We start from the raw sequence: 23,078 nt of genomic DNA, 5'->3' as shown, positions 1-23,078 counted from the left end.
GGGATTAACTGTGAGCCCCATATGGGACAACCTAATTACCTTGTATCTCCCCCGGCGCTTAGAACGGTGCTCGGCACATAGTAAGCGTTTAACAAATACCAACATTATTTTGCTCTGTGGGCAAGAAAAATACAAGATTTCAACAGCCTTCACTAAGCTGTTATGTTTTTAAAAACACAACCACCCCCACCATCTTTTCCTCAAGTTGTGGGCACAGTGAGGGAGAGAAACAGAAAAGCCAGTGACTGCACAATGTCCCTTTATTGCCCCAAACCCCATCAGACGTTGTTTCCCCACCAGTCTTTTGGCTGAGTTAGAAATGAAATCAAAAGGTCTCTTTGAAGAGACATATTGTTTCTGAACTTTGGATTCTTGGTTTATCGACCCAGTCCCCCTTACTATCATTCTGAAAGCTGCCCTTAATAATGAAATTCAAGGGATAAAAAAAACAGGGGGGGGGGGGGGCAGTCAACTTTTTCATTCTTTCGGATTTGAGTACAAATGAAAATGACCAGAAGAATTACCTTAAGGCTTCTACCTTAAAGTGGCTGCTATTGTCTAGTCACCTAGTTAAAAAAAGAACGTTTCTGCGAAGAGCAGGAGGGGCCTAGTCTTATTTACCTTATAAGTAATCAATCTGTGAAAAGAGCTTGCTTAAGCCAACAAGAGTACAAACTTCAGTTTTAAGCTAGAAAAGAGATGTTAGAAATAAGGAGATAGGATTTTAAATACTCAGGCAGCCAGAACGTTTCGCTAAAGCAGAGCAAAAAAAGAAAAAGGAGGGGGGTATCTTAGACAAGCTCTAAGTACAGAACTCTGTATACAGTAGGCACTCAATAAATACCATTAATTGACTGATTTCAAGACAGCTTCTACCTTGGTTCTCCTGGAAGATTAAGTCCACTGCCGTGAGTGCAGGAAAAATATCTTTTCCTTGGAAGAGGTCTTTCTCAGGAGGAATTAACGGAGAGAAAACAGGTGATCACTCTCCCCTTCCCCCTCAAACACCCTACTAGTTGAGGTTCGGATGAAGCGGGTTGACGGAGCCAACGTTCCAATTTAATCTGATTCAGCTGGCAAATTTAATCTGCTTCACCTGGCACCTAACGGATCCCGTGCTCCCATTGGTTTTATCTCCTTAGTCCTTCCCCCAATTCTAATTGCTAACAGCTTCCCGGTGGGCCCGGATTTCAAGTGTTAGACTTGCCTCGCCCTGCTTTTTATTCTTCGACAGGTCTATACCTATCAATAAAATGCCACATTAGCCCCTGTTAGTAAACGAAGTAAGGGCGAGTTTATTCTCAAACGTCCTGAAAAATATCCTAATAGAAGCAAATTTTCAGGAGTCAGATATTTAGATTATAGGGTTGCCTCTAACAAAAAGCTAATAGGGTTTCGCTTGTTTTGGCTAATTTAGATCCCCGCTACAGACTCAAGAAGACACTTTCCCAAAATTAACTATAAGCAACTCGATCAGTTCGCCGACTCCTATGAAACCTCATTTATCTCCCATTAAAACCCAGCTCCCATTCTTTGCTCCCTGAAGGCCAACCTACTTGGCTGTACCTTAATCTCCTTTTTGTTAGTCAACAATTTGCTCTCATCCTCCCACCTGTCTGGGCGTTCCTTCCCCCTTCATTCATTCATTCAATAGTATTTATTGAGCGCTTACTATGTGCAGAGCGCTATACTAAGCGCTTGGAATGTACAAGTCGGCAACAGACAGAGACGGTCCCTGCCCTTTGACGGGCTTACAGTCTAACTGGGGGAGACAGACAGACAAAAACAATAAAAATAAAAACAATAATAATTGTTTTTATTGTCATATCCAACAGAACACCACTCTCCCCATTTTCAGAGCCTTACTGGAATCCTAACTCCTCCAAGACGCCTTCCCTGACTAACTCCACATTTCCCCACCCTTCATCCAATGTCTGTCTCCCCCTCTCTAGACTGTGAGCTCCTTGTGGGCAAGAATTGTCAATTTATTGTTGCATTGTTCTTTCCCAAGCGCTTAGAACAGTGCTCTGCACACAGTAAGCGCATAATAAATACTGAATGAATATCTGTACCCCTTTGACACTCATCCAAGCGCTTATGTAATTAGAATAATAATAATAATGGTATTTGTTAAGCGCTTCCTATGTGCCATGCACTGTTCTAGGCGCTGGGGGGATACAAGGTAATGGGGTTGTCCCACGTGGGATGCACAGTCTTAACCCCCATTTTACAGATGAGGGAACTGAGGCCCAGAGAAGTGAAGTGACTTGTCCAAAGTCACACAGCTGGCAAGTGGCAGAGCAGGGATCAGAGCCCACAACCTCTGACTTCCAAGGCCCTGCTCCTTCCACTGAGCCACGAATCAATCAATCAGTGGCGTTTATCGAACACCTATTGGGTGCAAAAACTCTGCTAAGCGCTTAAGAAAATACAAGAGAGTTAGGTATGGGATCCCTGCCCACAAGGATCTTAGAGTCTACAGGGGGAAACAGATATTAAAATAACTTGCAGGTAGGGGAGGTAGAACATAAAGGTATGTAAGGAGAAGCAGCGTGGCTCAGTGGAAAGAGCCCGGGCTTGGGAGTCAGAGGTCATGGGTTCGAATTCCAGCTCTGCCACTTGGCTGGGTGGCTGTGGGCAAGTCACTTCACTTCTCTGTACCTCAGTTACCTCATCTGTAACATGGAGATGAAGACTGTGAGCCTCACGTGGGGCAACCTGATTACCCTATATCTACCCCAGCGCTTAGAACAGTGCTCTGCACATAGTAAGCGCTTAACAAACACCAACATTACTATTATTAAGGAAGTGCTGTGGGGCTGGGGTATCAAAGTGACTTAGAGGAACGTAAATATATAAACGAGGCAGAGGGGAGGGTGAATAGGGGCAATGAGGGTTTAGGGAAAATCTCTTGGAGTTGTGATTTTAGGAGGGTTCCAAAGGCAAGGAGAGTGTAAACTCATTAGGGGCAGGGAATCTATCTACTAATTCTGCTGTATTGTTCTTGCCCAAAAGCTCAATACACTGCTCTACACAGTGACTGGTGGTCTGTGGGATAGGAAGGAGGAGGGAGATCCAAGCCGTGGCTCAGTGGAGAGAGCCCGGGCTTTGGAGTCAGAGGTCACGAGTTCGAATCCCAGCTCTGCCACTCGTCAGCTGTGTGACTGTGGGCAAGTCATTTCACTTCTCTGCGCCTCAGTGACCTCATCTGTAAAATGGGGATGAAGACCGTGAGCCCCACGTGGGGCCACCCGATTCGCCTGTGTCTACCCCAGCGCTTAGAACGGTGCTCGGCACATAGTAAGCGCTTAACAAATACCAACATTATTATTATTATTTTTAAGCCTGAGGGTGGATGTGGGCAAAGGCCAGATAGTGGGATAGATAAGATCAAGGTACAGAGATTAGATTGACATTAGAGGAGCAGAGTGGGTAGAAAGAGATCAGAGAGGTGAGGTAGGATGGGTCAAACTGAGTTCCTTAAAGCCACTGGTGATGGTGAGGGGTTTTTTCTGTTTGATGCAGTGGTGGATGAATAGTCATTGGAGGTTTTCAAGAAACGGGAAGCTTTAGAAACAGCATGGATTAGAGGAAAGTTAATAATAATAATATAATTGGGGCACTTAAGAGCTTATTATGTGCCAGACACTGTACAGAGCGTTGGGGTGGATACAAGCAAATAAGGTTGGACACTGGACCTGTCCCACATGGGGCTTACGGTCTTAGTCCCCATTTTCCAGATGAGGAAACTGAGGCACAGAGAAATCAAGTCATTTGCCTAAGGCCACCCAGCGGAGCTGGAGTTAGAACCCAGTTAGACTCCCAAGGCCCCTGCTCTATTATAATAATAATGACGTTGGCATTTGTTAAGCGCTTACTATGTGCCGAGCACCGTTCTAAGCGCTGGGGTAGACACAGGGGAAACGAGTTGTCCCACGTGGGGCTCACGGTCTTAATCCCCATTTTACAGATGAGGTCACTGAGGCACCGAGAAGTTAAGTGACTTGCCCAAAGTCACACAGCTGACAAGCTGCCGAGCCGGGATTCGAACCCATGACCTGACTCCAAAGCCCATGCTCTTTCCACTGAGCCACGCTGCTTCTATTATGCCATGTTGTCTCCCCCAAAACACCATGGATTTATAATGCTAAGAACCCGGGTTCTAATCCAGGCTCTGCCAATTGCTTGCTGCGGGACCATGAGCAAGCCTCCTAAATTCCCCGTGCCTCGGCGTCCTCATCTATAAAATCGAGCTTTAATACCTGTTCTCCCTCCTACTTAGACTTTGGGCCCCATGTGGCACCAGGACTGTGTCCATCCTACAAAAACTTGTATCTATCCCAGTGTTTAGAACAGTGCTCTGCACATAATAAACCCTTAACAAATACCATAAAATATAAGGACAATATTTAAAAAAGTGATCCATATAGCAGAGAAGTATGCTCTGGAAAGGGGAGAGGAAGAGGGAGGTCAGTTTGGAGGCAGCGCAGTAGTCTAAGTGGGAAATCAGTGCCTGCAGGGATTGTCTCTGTTGCCCAGTTGTTCATTCCAAGCGCTTAGTACAGTGCTCTGCACACAGCGAGCGCTCAATAAATACGATCGAATGAACGAATGGATCAGCACGGTAGCTCTTTTGGATGGAGCAGGGCGGATTCTCGAGGCGTAGAGAAGGTGGATCCATCAGGGTCTTGTGAAGCCGAATAAGAGATGAGCTAAGCAAAACGCCATGGTTACGGGCTTGTTAGTGAGGATGGTGGATGGTGGCGTTGTCTACACTGAAAGTCAAGGGGTGGACAGGGCTCGGGGCGGGCAGAGTTCATTCATTCAATAGCACTAAGCGCTTGGAATGTACAATTCGGCAACGGAGACGATCCCTGCCCAATGACGGGCTCACAGTCTCATCGGGGGAAAGAGACGGACAGAAACAACTTAATAAAAAAATATGGAACGCTTCATGAATTTGCGTGTCATCGTATTTTGGACACGTTAGGTCTCAGGTGTCAGCAGAGACGTCCTGATGGCAGGAAGAAATGTCAGACTGTAAAGGGGGAGAGATTAGGGCTGGATAGGCTCAGATCCTCATACTCGTGCTGCTCCCGGGTCTTTAATCTACTTTCATTCTCCTCTCCCCGACTAAAATATATGCTCTTTGAGGACAGGGATCACGTCTACCAACTTACTGTATGCTCCTAAGCACTCAGTACAGTGCCTTGCATAAGCTAAGTGTTCAATAAATACCAGACTGAAGGAAGCGGGCACCAGCTTACTTGAACGGTATGCAAATTCAGCTCTTCAAGGTTGCAAGGAACCCCAATATAATAATGTTGGTATTTGTTAAGCGCTTACTAGGTGCAGAGCACTGTTTTAAGCGCTGGGGTAGATACAGGGTAATCAGGTTATCCCACATGAGGCTCACAGTCAATCCCCATTTTACAGATGAGGTAACTGAGGCACAGAGAAGTGACTGGCCCAGAGTCACACGGCTAAGTGGCTGAACTGAGATTCGAACCCATGACCTCTGACTCCCAAGCCCGGGCTCTTTCCACTGAGCCACGCTGCTTCTCCTGTCCTGACCAATATGTCACCCCAAGTTACAAATCTACACTACGATCTAGATTACAATACTTCTGTGTCCCCTACCGGACCGTACTCATCAACAAAGTTATCGGGGGGAACGGAACGGGGCTCTTTGTGTGCTTGGGAAAATAAGATCGCTGAGTTGGAAGCCCTGCAATTTCAGATATAAAAACGTTACCGCCGCCGAGAGTGCTTTATCATGAGAAATGAGAAAATGCAAGGTATCCGCCACTCAACTGTTTGCGTACTTAATTGCTTTTACTCCAAAAATAAGATGACTGTTTCACTCTAAATTACCCTCAGTTTGATTATGCCTCTGTGGAACCTTTCGTAGAAATGACGACGGATGTAATTAAGCAATAATCACTATAATTCCATTTGTAGTGAAGAAATTCATAGAATGTCTTCCTGTGCATTTTAGGTATTTCAATAATTTTCACAACACCCAAGTTTTTTAAATAAGAGTTTATTAAAGAAAATTTTCAAGAACAAGGCAACAACATTTGATTTGTCATTTAAAAAAGTAATGTTTTTTCCATGCCACAAAAAGTACTCGGGACACTATAGTTATATGCTTCTTCCTACTGGCATTCTTGTAGCCTAGCAGTGTGCTCGTGTCTGTGTTGCTAGAATAAATAAAAACAGTCTCTTCCATGCTTCTCTCCGGAAAGTGTCACATAGCAACATAAAATGGCAATCAATAAACCACTTTTCTATTCATTCTGCAGTATTGGAGCCAGTGTCTAAAAAAGAAAACAGAATGTTAAACATTGCAGATTAAATTAGCACTAAGTCCATTTGATTTTCACATTGAGGGCTTTTCTGAGAAATTCAAAATTTCATCATTTAGAAATACTAAAGCTTAAATCTCACTGAACTCAGAAAAGTAACTGAACTTGAAACAAATTTCCTTTGTATAAAAAAACGCAACTAAGGAGAGAATTCAAGAAAGAAGGTAGAGGGAGGGCATTACTTAATTGATCCCTAGCTTTTCATTCCACAGGTGAAAACCACCTCTACTCGGATGTCCCCGCCGTCGCCCCAACCTTAATATGTCCAAAACAGAACTCTTTATCTTCCCATAGAGACCCCTTCGCTTTCCCATCACTGTAGACAGCACCACCAGCCTTCCTATCTCACAAGCCCATGACCTTGGCATTATACTTGACATGCTTAGACTCTCTCATTCAACCCATCACTGAATCCTTTCGGTTCCGCCTTCACAGCATCGCTCAAATTTTCTCCAAACTGCTGCCATGTTAATCCAATCACTCACCCCTTCCCACCTTGATTACTCCGCCCACCTCCTCACTGACCTCCCAGCTTCCCGTCTTTCCCCACTCCAGTCCATACTTCGCTCTGCTGCCTGGATCATTTTTCTACAAAAACCCTCAGGACATTTCCCCACTCCTCAAGGAACTCCAGCGGTCGCCCATCCACCTCCGCGTTAAACAGAAACTCCTTAACATTGGCTTTCAAGCCCTCAGTCACCTTGCCCCCTCCTACCTCACCTCACTACTCTCCTACTACAACCCAGCTCACTCACTTTGCCCCTCTAACGCTGACCTTCTCACTGTACCTCCATCTCATCTAGCTCTCCGACAACCCCCAGCCCACGTCCTGGCTCCGGCCTGCAACACCCTCCCTTCTCAAATCCGACGGACAATTACTCTCCCCGCCGTCCAAAGCCTTAAAGAAGGCGCATCTAATCCAAGAGGCCTTCCCTGACTAAACCCACCTTCCCTCTTCTCCCACTCCGTTCTGCACCTCCCTGACTTGCTCCCTTCATTCATTCCCCCTCCCAGCCCCACAGCACTAATGTACCTATCGGTAATTTATTAATGTATTTTAATATGTCTCCCTCTCTAGACTGTCAGCTTGTTGTGGGCAGGGAATGTGTCTGGTATTCTGTACTCTCCCCTGCGTTTAGTATAGGAACGTCATGGTGAGCAGGGAATAGGTCTGTTTATTGTTGTATTGTACTCTCCCAAGTATTTAGTATAGGGCTTTGCATACAGTAAGCACTCGAATATGACTGAATGAGGAGCTCAGTACATACAATTGAATGAATTTATGCATGAACCAATTTATGACATTCTCCTTCTTTAGTTTATTAAAGTCCACTGTGCTTTGCTCTCCTACCTTCCCGGGATTTATAATCGGGGGGAGGGAGGGTCAGAATAATTGAATTAGGTGGATCAAGCTTGTCACACCGTACCTACCCTTAATGTTATGCCAACACTGTAATACTTAACTTTTTCTCTTTCTTCTACCTCTCGCAACTTAACCTGAGAGCCAGAATGGCATACTTATGAGAAAACGATGAAACCCACGGGCAACTCAGGAGTGTTACGTCAAATATACGGTGGACATTATTTTTTCTACATTTTACATCTACATTTTCTAAACTTTAGCCAGGCCTAACAGAGGTCTTAACTTTCTTTTTTGAGCTAAATCTTTACATGTCTATTTTTAACAATTCAGTCCACATCAACTGACTTTTCCCCCAGAAAAGAAACCACAATAAAACCTTAACATGATCCTAATCAACTCAGCTCACACACACCAAACGGTTTTGCTAATATAGAAATGGGGCGATCGAATGCTGGAATCACTGCAGAAATTCTGGTCAAGGATCTTTAGTTTGCCCCCACCAGAGGGATAAGAGTACCAAGACAATTATTTCAACATAACCTCGAAGAGAATGAATGGTCTGTTGTCATACGCACAACCGGCAGGAAAACAAATGAATTTAAAAGAATTGTTTGCCTAACATTCAAGAAAAGCCACCTGTGCCTAAAATTCTTGGGAGTAATTGTTTTCGTAAGAGTTTAGAGTTGGTTGCGACTGTCAGGGTCAGAGAGACCCTCTCCTTTCGAGTGGACCATTTCCTTCATTTAATGATCGCTCGTTTCTTCTTACCTCGGTGGGCCCAGACCACACGGTCAAAGCTCTGTGCTCACCTTCATGGGGTCATCTCATTCTGCCCGATTCGGGTGCGGTTATTGTGGAATATTTCTATACCATTGCTCATATGAACCCAAACCTGATCAAACCATAGCTAAGTTAAAAAAATAAAACCGACTGAAAGTGGGAAAATGCCAAGGAGTTGAGTGGAGAAAACACATCTGTTCTAAAATCAAAATGGTTAACTTTACCATGGGGAAACAAAACTCTTCAAATACCCCCTCTATTTTGATTATAATCGGGTCACCAAAAAAACCAAAAAAAAAAATAGATTATTGGTGGGTGGTACGGAACGTCTGGGAGCCGGGCAGCTTCTTCCGCTTGCCATCTGCTCCTTCTCCCACCCCCTTATTTGTCTCCTTCCCTCTTTTCCCCTTCCCTTAAATTGTAAACCCCACGAGGAACAGAAACCATGTCTAATTCTCACCTATGGACACTCTCCCAGAGACTGTTCTGCATACAATGAGCCCTTAATAAATACCATTACTATTACAACCGACACCACCTCGGAGGAGGAAGGATACCTCCATGAGGGAGCAGCCCCTGGGGGCAGGAAGCTGGAGGGAAAGAACAGCAGCAAGGCTTTCCTTCCACCCCAAGGAAGGCTTTCGTTAGTTAGGTAGCATCTAAATGGCAGCAATAATTCCCGACACTTCCCTGCCCTACAAACACCTTTCCCCGTCGCCCTAGGTCGATAACTGCCACCCTCCCCTGCTGCCCCATTGCCCATTTCACAGGGTTTGCCACCCCCCCCACCCCTGAACAACTCAAAAATGCTAAATTTAAATCGTTGTTGTTTTTTTAAAAAAAAAATCAATCCTGAATTACTTTACAATCTGAAAAAGCATACCTTATTTGGAATATATGAAATGAGGGGGTCATAGACTTCCATACATATATGATGACAAGCCTATTCCACCAACATCCAACTAGACCTTCAAATTCAGAAGACTGAATCTTTGATACGTTTTAAGAATGGAAATCTGAGCTGAGGAAAATTCAGGTCTGCGGACTTGGGTTTTTTCGGTTTGTTTTCTAAATGGTATTCGTTAAGCACTTACTACGCGCCAGGCTGGGGTAGATACAAGCTAATCAGGTTGGACCCTGTCCAGGCCCCACTCAGGGCTCATAGCTTTAATCCCCACTTCACAGATGAGATAACTGAGGCACGCAGAAGAGACTTTCCCAAGGTCACACAGCAGATGAGCGGCAGAGCCAGGATTAGAACCCAGGCCTGGGCTCTTCCCACCAGACCAAGCTACTTCTCATTTCATATTCAGAACTTGGCCTGTTTGACTGCGTAGCCTTTAAAGATCATTATGAGCAGATAAAGGGGGTGGGGGGAGAAATAATGATGTTGGTATTTGTTAAGCGCTTACTATGTGCCGAGCACTGTTCTAAGCGCTGGGGTAGAAACAGGGTAATCAGGTTGTCCCACGGGAGGCTCAGAGTTAATCCCCATTTTACAGATGAGGGAACTGAGGCCCAGAGAAGTGAAGTGACTCGCCCACAGTCAGACAGCCGCCAAGTGGCAGAGCCGGGATTCGAACCCATGACCTCGGACTCCCAAGCCCTGGCTCTTTCCACTGAGAGAGAGAGGGAGAGTGTGTGCGCAGCTTCATTTTCAATCAGTTCTGCTCCTCTTCCTCTTCCATCCCACCCGCCTACCCCGGTTTCGGGGAACACCCTCTGGCATAATTTATGGGATACGGAACCAAGGGATTTCTAACGACAGAGAAGAGAGACAAGTCGGATCTCAAGGAACCTGTTTCACAGATGGTTATAAAATTGGAAGAGTTCGTTACACTTACTTTTTCCATCACAGGCTACAATTTTGACTTTATCCACTTTGACAAGCTCTGTCACCTCTCTGAATTCAACATCGTTCAGTACAAAAGTCCACACATTATCACAGAATCTGTAGGTATTTAGGGAGCCCTTGAAATAGAAGAAAATGCAATCACACAGCATGAGAAATGATTCTTCAGTCCATCTTCATTTTCAGAGTGGCCACTTATAATCACCTACAAAGACATTCTGATATTTTAGCAAAGCATCAGTGGAATTTTAGGATAACTGTTTTCAACTCTAACACCTATCATCCACTTCTAAAACTCCGCCACAAGTTTCTGGAGACACAGATGGTTTTCTCAGGTTTCAATTCTAAAACTGGGCCACCACCCTAGCTGTACATTACCCGAAGGAAATGATTCAAAATTAATTGTTCCCGATTCACTTGTTGGCTAATGTACAAAAGCCATTACACATAAACCCAGGGAAAATGGGGACAATTCCCCAACTTCTATGGGAATCCTAGCTCACTACCACGCATTTTGAATGCCCTCATGTGGCTGTCAAGTAAAAGTTCACGTAAGAATTCTTACTCTCGGTGAATGTGCTTTCGGACCCTCTTCGTAAAAAGACTGTAATTAGAGAATCCTTGAATGTTTACCAGAGGCAGCATTAGGAAATGAAGTCACATTATCCAGTTGGGAGTGCTTCTCGTTTGCTGACAGGAGTATGAACGGTGCGAGAAGAGATCCTGAATTTGTGGGGGACTGCAATTTCACCCGCTCCACTTTCTATCCAGCACCTTCCCGAAAAATCTGCAAAATGCTGAGACCACAGTATCGTCTGCATCTTTAACTACTGAACTTGGAGCACTCATTTGATTTTCTTTTAACCTCACCCAAAATTGCCTTTACCACATATTTCCATTAGGTTTCCAGTTCGCATGTACCGATACGATACGGTCCGCTCCGAGATGACGGTTACACCACAACATCAACAGACTAAGAGACTCATTTATGGTTGGCTGGTAGACGAGGGGACCGACTCCGCCACTTGTCTGCTCTGTGACCTGGGGCAAGTCGCTTCGCTTGCGTGGCTCAGCGGCAGGAGCTCGGGCTTTGGAGTCAGAGGTCACGGCTTCGAATCCCGGCTCTGCCCCTTGTCAGCTGTGTGACCGTGGGCAAGTCACTTCACTTCTCTGGGCCTCAGTGACCTCATCTACAAAATGGGGCTTAAGACGGTGAGCCCCACGTGGGACGACCTGATTCCCCCGTGTCTACCCCAGCGCTTAGAACAGTGCTCCGCACATAGTAAGCGCTTAACAAATACCAACTTGATTATTCTCTGTGCCTCAGTTGCCTCATTGGTAAAATGGGGATTAAATCCTCTTCTCTCCAACTTGGACTGTGAGCCTGGTGTGGGACAGGGACCTTATCCAACCTGATTATCTTGAATCTACCCCAGTGCATAGTAATAATAATAATAATAATGGTGGTGGTGGTATTTGTTAAGCGCTTACTATGGGCAAAGCACTGTTCTAAGCGCTGGGGGGGATACGAGGTGATCAGGTTGTCCCACGTGGGGCTCACAGTCTTCACCCCCATTTTGCAGATGAGGGGACTGAGGCACAGAGAAGTTACGTGACTGGCCCAAAGTCACACAGCTGGCAAGCGGCGCCAAGCACATAGCAAGTGCTTAACAAATGACATAAATGGAAAACAAAAATCGACGCTGGGTACTAAAGACGGCAAATCTGAATTGGTCAATTTCTCTGGTTGGCTTCCAGGAGCCGTCTCTACCACTCCTCCCTCCTTTTGCAAATTCAAATCCAGGGAGATAAAGGAGGCGGTAGTCGGACACAGTTCTTGTTCCACAGAGGGTTCACAATCTAAGCAGGGGGGAGACCAGGTAATTCAGCCCCATTTCACAGATGAGGGAAGTGAGGCACAGAAAAGAAGTAACTTGCTCGAGGTCCCCCAGCAAGCACGTGGCAGAGTCAGAATTAGAACTCAGGTCCTCTGACTCTGGGTTCATTTTCGTTCCACTAATAATAATAATGATAATGTTGGTATTTGTTAAGCGCTTACTATGTGCAGAGCGCTGTTCTAAGCGCTGGGGTAGACACGGGGGAATCAGGTCGTCCCACGTGGGGCTCAGCGTCTTAATCCCCATTTTGTAGATGAGGTCACTGAGGCCCAGAGAAGTGAAGTGACTTGCCCACGGTCACACAGCTGACAAGTGGGGGAGCGGGGATTCGAACCCACGACCTCTGACCCCCAAACCCGGGCTCTTTCCACTGAGCCATGTGCTGCTCCTTCCCCCGGGCGCTTAGAACAGTGCTTTGCACACAGTTAAGTACTCAATGCTGTCAGACGTGAAACAGAATAAGTTTCAAATGTATTTTGGGGGAATCACGGCTTGTTCCATCCTGAAGTTAAATCACCCGGGAATGCCGCGGTGGCCCTTACATGAAAAGGATGCGATTTCATGATGATGATAATTACGGCACTGGCTAAGTGTCTACTGTCAGTGAAGCACCGTTCGTAAGCACTGGATGGGTATAAGATAATCAGGTGAGACTCAGTCCCTGTCCTACACGGGGCTCACCACCCAAGTAGGATTTTACAGTAGAGAAAACTAAGGCAGAGAGCAGTTAAGTGACTTGATCAAGGTCACACATCAGGCACGTGGCAGGGCCGGGACTGGAACCCAGATCCTGTGACTCTCGGACCTGTGCACTTTCCCCCGGGCCACGTTCCTTCCACGCGACGCGGAATCTACCCTGAAAGGCAAAAATGACGGTCTAAGTCAAGACGAAGTAACCTTACCCTGAAGTTGACTCTATTCCTGACTCTCTGGGCCAGTGCTGAATTTATAGCCTTGTCAAACTGCAGCAGAACTTGAAGAGCAAGCTGAGGCGTGATCTGCTGAGACTATGAGTGAAAGGGACATTTCATTTTACAATACTGCAAAATATGATAAACGAACAAGTGAACGAATCAAACCAAGGCGGAGAAATATCAAGGATGCCCAAATGTTTGTTTGTGGTTTGTTGATGACCACTGGAAATAAATGACGGTGCCCGGTGGGTTGTAGAATGCCCACTTCTGAAAGACTGAACGGGTGGAAGGGCGGGGGGAGAAGGAGTTGGCACGATAGTGTTTCAAGGAGAGATATCTGTCACCCTTAATAACCGTTGGGGACGCGCAGACTCCTAAGGAGACCGATCCTTTACGTTAGAGGAGCTGTACTGGGCAGAGTAGGGAGCTAAATTTGACCCAAATCCTAGAGTTCCGTCATCCCTGGTCTCCGGGAAACTAGAAAAAAATGCAAGTAATCTTGGTGGCTTGTTATTTTCAAAGAGGAAATATCTTTAATTTTTCTACCGACGTGACTTAAAAGTAAAATATAGAAACAAATGTAACAGCCTTCTTTCTCTTAGCTCAAAAATCAAGTTGATCGATTTCCCACTTTTGGCAACTTTTCTGCTACAGCTGCCTTGGGCCGGTTCCTTCCACCCGCCAGATTGTAAACTACTTGAGAACAGGGATCCTGTCTACGAATCCTATTGCATCCTCCCAAACGCTTAGTACGGTGCTCTCCAGAGAGCACTCAATAAATGCTACCGATTGATTTTCAGCAGAGAAAAGCCTCTCCATCATTTCTCCACCAGTGCAAAGTGCATTTAAAACTTTGACCCTAAATGAAACTGCCAACATGCTATGACATATATGTAGCGGTAAACTGAAGAGAAGTTTCTAGATTTGTGCTCTGATCTTGGTATCAGTATCCTGAAAATGTGATTTCAGTGTTCAGGTGTCAGGATTATTACTCTCCTACTCTGCAAGCTTGCCCACACTGAGAAAGAAATCTGATCTAAGAGCTGCTGAAACCCAAGAACCACACAATGATGAGAAAGTTGAAAACTATACGCCCCACTGTAATGACAGAATGACTATTCTAGCAGAATTTATTTAGTTTGGGCGGGGGAAAAAAGCTTTGGAAACTGCAAGTTTTATCCCAGTTGAGCTGATCACTTTAACGGATTCTCAGGCCTTCCTCTTAAATGGGACACTTGATTTCTTTTTTGGATCAAGAATAATAATAATGATTAAAATGAAAAACACCCCTCATATTTATGTAGTTCCTATCTTCCTAAGAATTTAAAGCACTTTTCTGGTTATTAAATTGTATCCTCATAGAATCCCTTTGGTGTAAGGAAGGATAGAGATGAACAACTTCATTTAGATTAGAGAAATAAAGACACATAAAAATGACAGAAAGACAGAGAAATGAAGCCACTTTCCCAAGGTCCGTCAACAGCAGAGTCACTAGTAAAATTCACATTTTATAGTTCTCACCCTGGGCTTTTGCACTAAACTACCAGAAATTCACAGATATGAATCTGGGGTGGGCAGGGATTGTCTCTCTACTGCTGAATCGTTCTTTCCAACCGCTTAGTATAGTGCTCTGCACACGGTAAGCGCTCAATAAATACAACTGAAAGAACGAATTACACATAATTGAATTTTTCTGCCCTTCAATTTTTTCCAAAGAAATTTTACATCAGTTGTCTCAATTTAAGCTCATAACATCCTTACCCACTCAACCAGCAGAATTTACTGAGCGCTTACTAACTGCAGAGCACTGTCTAGGTCTTGGGAGAATTGCTAGGCATGATCCCTGCCCACACAGAAAGGTTATTTGCTTGAAGTCACAAAACGGGTCAGCTCATCCTAGGCAGGGAGTGTGTCAGTTTATTGTTACTCTCCCAAGCGCACGGTACAGTGCTCTGCACACAGTAGGTACTCAATAAAGACTGAATGAAGATTACCTTGCAAGCATCCTGGATCCTAGGCCTCTGGTTTTTTTTTCTTTCCACCAGACCAAACTTTCTTCCCGTTTAACCGATTATAAAAAAATAACTACAAAATGAAGTGTTCTTCTGATGACTCCCATCCTACCTGTATGAGCTCATCGAGGCTCTCCTGCAGGCTGTTTCCCAAAGTAGTATTTCGGTATAGCTGATAGGCCATGGCTTGAGATGAAGAATGGAGATGTTTATTTGCTTTTCATCCAGGTATCAGGCATTCATCGAGGCCCTAAAGAACATCAAGCCGTAGTTAACCAACGGGACATCTGGAACAAATGAGCGTATCGTTCATCACATCACATACTGTAAAGACCGGGTCTTACCAACTTCCCGTGCTGTACCTCCCCAAGGTTTCAGTACAATGCTCTGCAGCGAGTAAGCACTCAATAAATGCCACTGATTGATAATTCTACTTAATAACTGTGGCTCTCTGTGCCAAACACCGTACTAAGCGCTGGGATAGATATAGGATATTCAGGCCCCACACGGGGCTAACAGATTAAGTAGGAAAAGAACGGGTACTGAATCCCCCTTTTGCAGATGAGGGAACTGAGGCAGAGAGGAGTGAAGAGTGCCCGAGATCACACAGCAGGTAAGTGGCGGAGCCGGGATTAGAACCCAGGGCCTCCAACTCCCAAACCCGTGCTCTTTCATTAGGGCACGCCGCTTCCCACCGTACATTAGTTCTCCTTTGCTACACATGAGTTCTTTCTGCACAGAAACTGGGGGTTTCCCGTTACTATAAATTAATTTAGGAGGTAGTTTAGAGACATTCGATTCTGGGCAGAGGATGGAGTGCTAGGACTGGTTCCCTTGATTCACCCCACCCTCAGCTCTCCGGGACTTACTCAGTTTAAAAGTCCGTCTCCCCTCCCAGCCCGTGAGCTCCTTGAGGGCAGGGAACCTGTCTACTAAATCTACTACACTGTACTCTCCCAAGAGCTTAATACAGTGCTCTACACAAAACGAGCACTCAATAAATACGATCGATCGCTTCGGACTTAGACGGCTCTGTTACCATCACATTTCAAATGGCCCGGCCAAGACGAATTTACAGTCGGCTCGGTCTCGGAACGTATTTAAGAGAACCGAGGCTACTTCAGTTGCCCGGCTATACGGTAGACCAGACGGACACCCCCCCCCAACAACACTAATAACGATGTCGGTGTTTGTTAAGCGCTTAGTAGGTGCAGAGCACTGTTCTAAGCGCTGGGGGAGATACAGGGTCATCAGGCTGTCCCACGGGAGGCTCACAGTTAAGCCCCGTTTGACAGACGAGGTCACTGAGGCCCAGAGAAGTGAAGTGACTCGCCCACGGTCCCACAGCTGACAAGCGGCAGAGCCGGGAGTCGGACCCGTGCCCTCTGACTCCGAAGCCCGGGCTCTTTCCACTGAGCCGCGCTGCTTCGTTTGAATCACGGGTTCAATCACGCAACCCATGACTGAAATACGGTGTACGAACCTGGTTAGCAGCAGAGCCCGCGTGTTGGCCCCCCCCCCCCGAGCCCCCCACCCAGCTGCGCACTTCTGTCGAGCCACCTGAAGCTCAAGTCGCATCTGCCTGATCGCCCACCCCCTAAAACCCAGCTGAACGGAGCAGGGAAATACATAGCGTGGGGCCACCCGAACCCTCAGATCGGTTGAGAAACCTCAAGCACACTGCGTACGCCTCTGGCCTCTTCAACTGTGGCTTCGGGAGATCCTGATGAACTCGGTCCAATACATGGCTGTCACACCTCAGCCGATGATCCGCTACGGGGCACACGGACGTGCTGCGGCTGAACTCGAAAGAGGTTTGGCTCAACTTCTCTACGAAGCTTACCCTCTCTTTCCAACATTACAAACTGGCCACCCTTCCGACTCCTTTGATGGGCAAATCCTTTCCTCAAGCACTGTCCCTCGATATTCACAATCATTAAGCCACGCCTTAACTGCGACCAACTGTGGGAAAAGGAGAGTCTTGAGGAGGGAAGAGAGACCCCTATTATTTCCTCCCTCCACCTCCCTTCCTTTCCTCCCCAACTCCCTGGGTGGTGGCTCTCCCATCCAAGCCTGCTTGGAGAACGCATCTGCTAGATACGTCGAGGGGAGGAACCCTCTGTTCCCTCTCGCCAGGCCGAGCCAACATCTTAGCGGACGGGCTGAGATGAAAAATCGCCGGCCGATCCGCTCCTGAACTGTCGCCCCCATTCCGCTCTCTGATTCACCTGGCCAGGCGTGTGAGATCCACGCCTGCTCCTTATTTCCTAAAACTCGCTGTGTAATCTCATTTTCTCTAGCTCAGCTTTTAACCGAAACATCTAGCCTTCATTTCACATGCTAATTTAATTCCTAAATCAAGAGAGCAGGTGTATTCCAAGACGCCATAAAAGTGAGCCTCCAAGAAAGATATTCCCGAGGGACGCTGGAGAATCGTTGCTTTAGCCACTTTCGGAGATGAGGAAAACACCACGGCGTCTTAGCCACGGTTAAGGAGTTGCAGGGTCTTTGACTTTTCCTTAATAAACACCCACATCTCTCAATTACCCGCGATACGGGCTCTCAATTGAGCAAGACGTGAGTTTCCTTACTTCTTCCTCGTCTGCCACCAAATAACTGGTTAAGATGATCTGGGCCATTCCTCCACAGGCCCTTCTCTCTCCGCTGTCAATCGCATTTATCAATCCAAAATCTTTCACCGAACCATCTGACCAGCAGAAAGAAAAAAGCCTCCCATGAAACCATCTAGAGGTCACTTGGTCCGGTGCAGATTGGGCTCTGATCCCAACCTCTGCCACTGATCTGCCGGGTGACATTTCCTTAAGCTCATTTCCTTTTTTTACATTAGTTTTTAAGCACTTAGGCCGTGCCAGGCACGTACTGAGCGCCGCGGTAGACGCGAGCCAATCAGTCCGAACACGGTCCGCGTCCCATACGGGGCTCGGTCTTAATCCCCATTACACAGACGAGGTATTTCTCAATTTCCCTTTTTCTGAATTTTCGGAATTTCTACGTCTGTATTTCTGAAGCCCAGAAAAGCGAACTGATTTACCCAAGGTCACGCAGCAGACAGGCGGAGGAGGCAGGATCGGAACCCAGGTCCCTCCGACTCCCAGGCCCGACGCCTGGCTACCAGGCTCTGCTGCTGCTGCTCTGATCCGTGAAGAGGAGCAGCGTGGCTCCGCGGAAAGAGCCCGGGCTTGGGAGCGAGAGGTCATGGGTTCGAATCCCAGCTCTGCCGCTTGTCAGCTGGGTGACGGCGGGCAAGTCGCTTCAATTCTCTGGGCCTCAGTTCCCTCATCTGCAAAACGGGGACGAAGACCGCGAGCCTCACCGGGGACAACCTGATGACCCAGGATCTCCCCCAGCGCTCAGAACCGTGCTCGGCGCATAGGAAGCGCTTAACAGATACCAACGTTATGATTATGATCCATAAAATGAGGTAAGATACCATCTTTAGGGGTGGTGGATGGTGAAATGGGGAGTGGGGCGGATTGGATGATGGTTTCCCTACCCCGGGATTTGACGAAAAGCACCCGCTAAAGTGGTAAAGGCTTATCAAGCCTTCTTTTCCCCTCCCCTCTCTCCTTCTCGCGCGCGCACGTAGAACCCAGATCCCGCCTCCCCGGCCCACGCTCCTTCCGCGAGACCACACGGCTTCGCTGCTTTTCCCGTCTCCCACCTCGCCTTCGAGTCGGACTCCGCTCGCGACTCACTCGCTTCTGACCTCTCGCCCGCGCCGGGGTTCCTCCAGCCTAAAAATTTCGTCTTTCCTCTCCGCCCCATCAATCCATCACCATACGGACCTCCCGCATCTTCCAAGGCCACCGAAATTTCCGCCTCCCCCAGGAAGCTTTCCCCGCTCAACTCCCGACGCTACCAATCCGCGTCAACGCACCGGCCCCTCTCGGCGCTTCCTGGGAGTCGGGAGGACCTGGGTTCTAATCCCAGCTCCGCCTCCTCGTCTGCTGCGTGACCCTGGGGGGGGGAAGAAGACACTTTTCTCTGGGCCTCGCTTACCTGGAAAATGGGGATTGAGACCGTGAGCCCCGCGGGCCATCTGGACGGGGTCCAATCCGATCAGCAGCGTGGCTCAGTAGAAAGAGCCCGGGGCTTTGGAGTCAGGGCTCATGGGTTCGAATCCCGGCTCCGCCACTTGTCAGCTGCGTGACTCTGGGCGAGTCACTTCGCTCCTCTGGGCCTCGGTTACCTCATCTGTCGAATGGGCATGGAGACTGTGCGCCCCACGTGGGACAACCTGATTCCTTTGTGTCTACCCCAGCGCTTACAACAGTGCTCCGCACATAGTAAGCGCTTAGCCAAGACCAACATCATCATCTGCTCCGACGCTGGGTAGCGTCTAGCACAGAGTAAGCGCTTAACACATACCACCATTATCATTCTTAGTATTATGTATTTATACACCTCCTCAGCACTTCTGTATATCTGCGCATTCAATTGCTCACTCTCTTTACTACCCTGACGCTTCCTCTAGACCGTTAGGAGCGGGAAGGCGTCTAATTCTTTTGCGCTGTCCCCTCCCGGGGGTTTAGCACAACAGTTTAGGGGATTAAAACCGAGCCCCGTGTGGGACGTGGACTGCGTTCAGACCGATTAGCTTGCATCTACCGCAGCGCTTAGTACGGGCCTGGCGCGGCGTAAGTGCGTCAAAAATAATGTGAAGAAAGCAAAGTGCTCCGCACCCGCCAAGTGATCGATAAATACCGCCGATCGATTGACCGATCACTCACCCGGCTACACAGACGCCCTTTAATCACTTCCCCAGGGCTTAGTCCGCTGCTCCGCACCCGCCCAGCGATCGATAAATGCCACCGATCGATTGACCGATCACTCCCGCGGCTACACAGACACCCTTTAATCGCGCGATCGGTGACTGGAAAGCAGCGTGGCTCGGTGGAAAGAGCCGGGGCTTGGGAGTCAGAGGTCGCGGGTTCGAATCCCCGCCTCTGCCCCTTGCCAGCCGTGTGTCCGTGGGCAAGTCCCTTCACTTCTCTGGGCCTCAGTGACCTCATCTGGAAAATGGGGATGAAGACTGAGAGCCCCACAGGGGACAACCTGATGACCCCGTATCTCCCCCAGCGCTTAGAACGGTGCTCGGCACAGAGTAAGCGCTTAACAAATACCTACATTATTATTATTATTATTATTATGGGTTCTAATCCCGCCTCTGCCCCTTGTCAGCCGTGTGACCGTGGGCAAGTCCCTTCACTTCTCCGGGCCTCAGTGACCTCATCTGGAAAATGGGGATGAAGACTGAGAGCCCCACAGGGGACAACCTGATGACCTTGTATCTCCCCCAGCGCTTAGAACGGTGCTCTGCACAGAGTAAGCGCTTAACAAATACCAACATCACTATTATTATTATTATTATGGGTTCTAATCCCGACTCCGCCACTTGTCAGCTGTGTGACCTCGGGCAAGTCACTTCACTTCTCCGGGCCTCAGTTCCCTCATCTGTAAAAATGGGGATTGAAAAACAAAACTGTGAGCCCCACGTGGGACAATCTGATGACCCTGCATCCCCCCCCCCCCCCAGCGCTTAGAAGAGGGCTCTGCCCATAACGAGCGCTTAACAAATACCATAATTACTAATTATTATCGTCAGTACGGTTTCCGCATCCCAAACTGCTCCTTTATGCACTCCAAACGCATTTCTTCAGCGCTTACTGTGCGCGAAGCGCCGCACTAAGCGGTCGGGAGCGCAACCTAAGAGCGAACGGACGCCTGGTCGGCTGTGTGACTTCGGGCAAGCCGCTTCACTTCTCGGGGGCCTCGGTGATCTCATCTGTAAAACGGGGACTAAGACCGCGAGCCCCGCGTGGGACAAGCCGATCAACTCGTATCCCCACCGGCGCTTAGATCAGCGCTCCGCACGTAGTGAGCGCTCAACAAATACCGTCGCCGTCGTTCCCGATCACGCTCTATGTACCTCGGCTTTTAGGAGAGTGCTTGGTACATAGCAGGCGCTTAACGAACGCCATCGTTATAATGCCATTAGAAGAAGACCATTCTTAAAAAGCAGCGCGGCTCGGCGGCAAGAGGCCGGGCCGGGGAGTCGGAGGACGTGGGTTCCAGTCCCGGCTCCGCCACCCGTCTGCCGTGTGACCTCGGGCAAGCCACGTCACTTCTCCGGGCCTCGGTTCCCTCATCTGGAAAATGGGGACGAAGACCGTGAGCCCCACCCGGGACAAACCGATCGCCCCGTATCTACCCCGGTGCTCGGAACGGCGTCTGACCCATAGTAAGGGCTTAAATACCATTATCATCGTTATAAATGCCATTATTAAGAGGCGGCGTGGTTCGGCGGCAAGAGGCCGGGCTCGGGAGTCACAGGACGTGAGTTCTAGTCCCGGCCCCGCCGACTCGTCTGCCGCGCGACCTGGGGCCGGCCACTTGGCCGGCCTCGGTTTCCTCACCTGTCAAATGGGGCTCGAGACCCTGAGCCCCGCGGGGATCAACCTCATCACCCTGCATCTAGCCCAGCGCTTAAACCGCCGCTCGGCACACGGTACGCGCTCAACGACTAACGACGACGGGACGGGTTAAGCGCTCACGACGCGCCCGGCAATCTTCCAGGCGCTGGGGTGGATAGAGAAGCGGCGCGGCTCAACGGAAAGAGCCCGGCTTGGGAGTCAGAGGTCCTGAGTTCCAATCCCGGCTCCGCCACTTGTCCGCTGCGCGACCTTGGGCGAGTCACTTCGCTGGGCCTCAGTTCCCTCGTCTGTAAAATGGGGATGAAGACCGTGAGCCTCGCGTGGGCCCATCTGATGACCCTGCGTCTACCCCGGGGCTTAGAACGGTGCTTAACCGAGGGATGGATGGGAGTAAATGGAGTTGGACCCAGGGCCTGCCCCGTGAGGGGGTCCCTGTCGGTCTCCGTCCCCATTTGAGAGATGAGGTCACTGAGGCACCCCCCCCCCCCCGAGCGGGGAAGTGACTTGGCCAAGGTCACGGAGCGGACAAGGGGCAGAAGGGGGTGGGGGGGGGGAGGGGGGAGGGGAGAAGGGGCAGAAGGGGGGAGGGGAAAGAGGAGGGGGAGGAGAGAGGGGAAGGGAAGGGAGGGGGAAGGGGAGAGGGAAGGGAGGAGAGGGAGGAAGGGGGGGAGAGGGAAGGGGGGAGGGGGACACAGAAGAAGGGAGGGGAGGGGAGAGAGGGAGGGGAGGAGGGGGGAGGAAAAGGGGGGAGGGGAGGGGGGAGAGGAGGGGGGGAAGGAGGGAGAAAGGGGGGAGAAAGGGAAGGGGGGAGGGGGACACAGAAGAAGGGAGGGGGAGGGGAGAGGGGGAGGGGAGGAGGGGGGGAGGAAAAGGGGGGAGGGGGGAGAGAGGAGGGAGAAAGGAGGGAGAAAGGGGAGAAGGAGGGGAGGGGGGAGAGAGGGGAAGGGAGAAGGAGAGGGGGAGGGGAGAGGGGGAGGGAGGAGGGGGGGAGGAAAAGGGGGGAGAGGAGGGGGGAGAGGAGGGGGGGGAAGGAGGGAGAAAGGGGGGAGAAAGGGGAGAAGGAGGGGAGGGGAGAGAGGGGAAGGGCAGGAGGGGGGGAGGAGGAGGGGGGGAGGAGGAGGGAAAGGGAAGGGGGGAGGGGGGAAAGGAGGAGGGGGGGAGGGCAGGAAGAAGGGGGAAGGGAGAGGGAGGGGGGAAGGGGGGGAGAGGGAGGGGGCAGAAGGGAGGGGAGGGGAAAGGAGGAGAGTGGGAAGGGAGGGGGCAGCAGGGTCCCGGCATGCCCCGCGCCGTCCCGGAGCCCGCCACCGAGGGCCAGCGCTCACAAAACACCGTCGTCCTTATTACCTGACGGAGCCGGAGCCGGAGCCGGAACCGGAGCCGCAGCCTGGCTGGGTCCGCGCCGCCCACCTCCACCTCCACCTCCTCCCTCTCCTCCT

General features: G+C 49.2%; 1 protein-coding gene across 2 annotated transcripts; it reads right to left on the bottom strand.

Moving 5' to 3' along the window:
- Positions 1-6,027: 6,027 nt before the first annotated feature.
- GTF2A2 (general transcription factor IIA subunit 2) lies at positions 6,028-23,078 on the bottom strand. Of its 2 annotated transcripts, none has more exons than XM_029066545.2 (5): positions 22,987-23,078; positions 15,300-15,437; positions 13,164-13,268; positions 10,356-10,482; positions 6,028-6,320 (listed from the first exon to the last, which is right to left on the bottom strand). In XM_029066545.2, the coding sequence occupies exons 2-5, from the start codon at positions 15,369-15,371 to the stop codon at positions 6,295-6,297; spliced, it is 330 nt and encodes a 109-aa protein (XP_028922378.1). In that variant the 5' UTR covers positions 15,372-15,437; positions 22,987-23,078; the 3' UTR covers positions 6,028-6,294. The 2 variants fall into 2 exon arrangements, with proteins under 2 accessions (XP_028922378.1, XP_028922379.1); XM_029066546.2 differs by lacking the exon at positions 22,987-23,078 and adding an exon at positions 21,625-21,646.

Source organism: Ornithorhynchus anatinus, chromosome 5 (assembly GCF_004115215.2).
Source record: "Ornithorhynchus anatinus isolate Pmale09 chromosome 5, mOrnAna1.pri.v4, whole genome shotgun sequence".
Taxonomy (NCBI): Eukaryota; Metazoa; Chordata; class Mammalia; order Monotremata; family Ornithorhynchidae; genus Ornithorhynchus; species Ornithorhynchus anatinus.
Note: the sequence above shows the minus strand (reverse complement) of the source record. Positions and strands in the feature narration are given on the sequence as shown.

Coding starts and splice junctions, on each gene's coding strand:
- GTF2A2 (XM_029066545.2), bottom strand. CDS start 15,371: ATGGCCTATCAGCTATACCGAAATACTACTTTGGGAAACAGCCTGCAG. Junction 13,269..15,299: donor GCCTCGATGAGCTCATACAG/GTAGGATGGGAG, acceptor TTTCACTCATAG/TCTCAGCAGATCACGCCTCA. Junction 10,483..13,163: donor GGAATAGAGTCAACTTCAGG/GTAAGGTTACTT, acceptor TTCTATTTCAAG/GGCTCCCTAAATACCTACAG.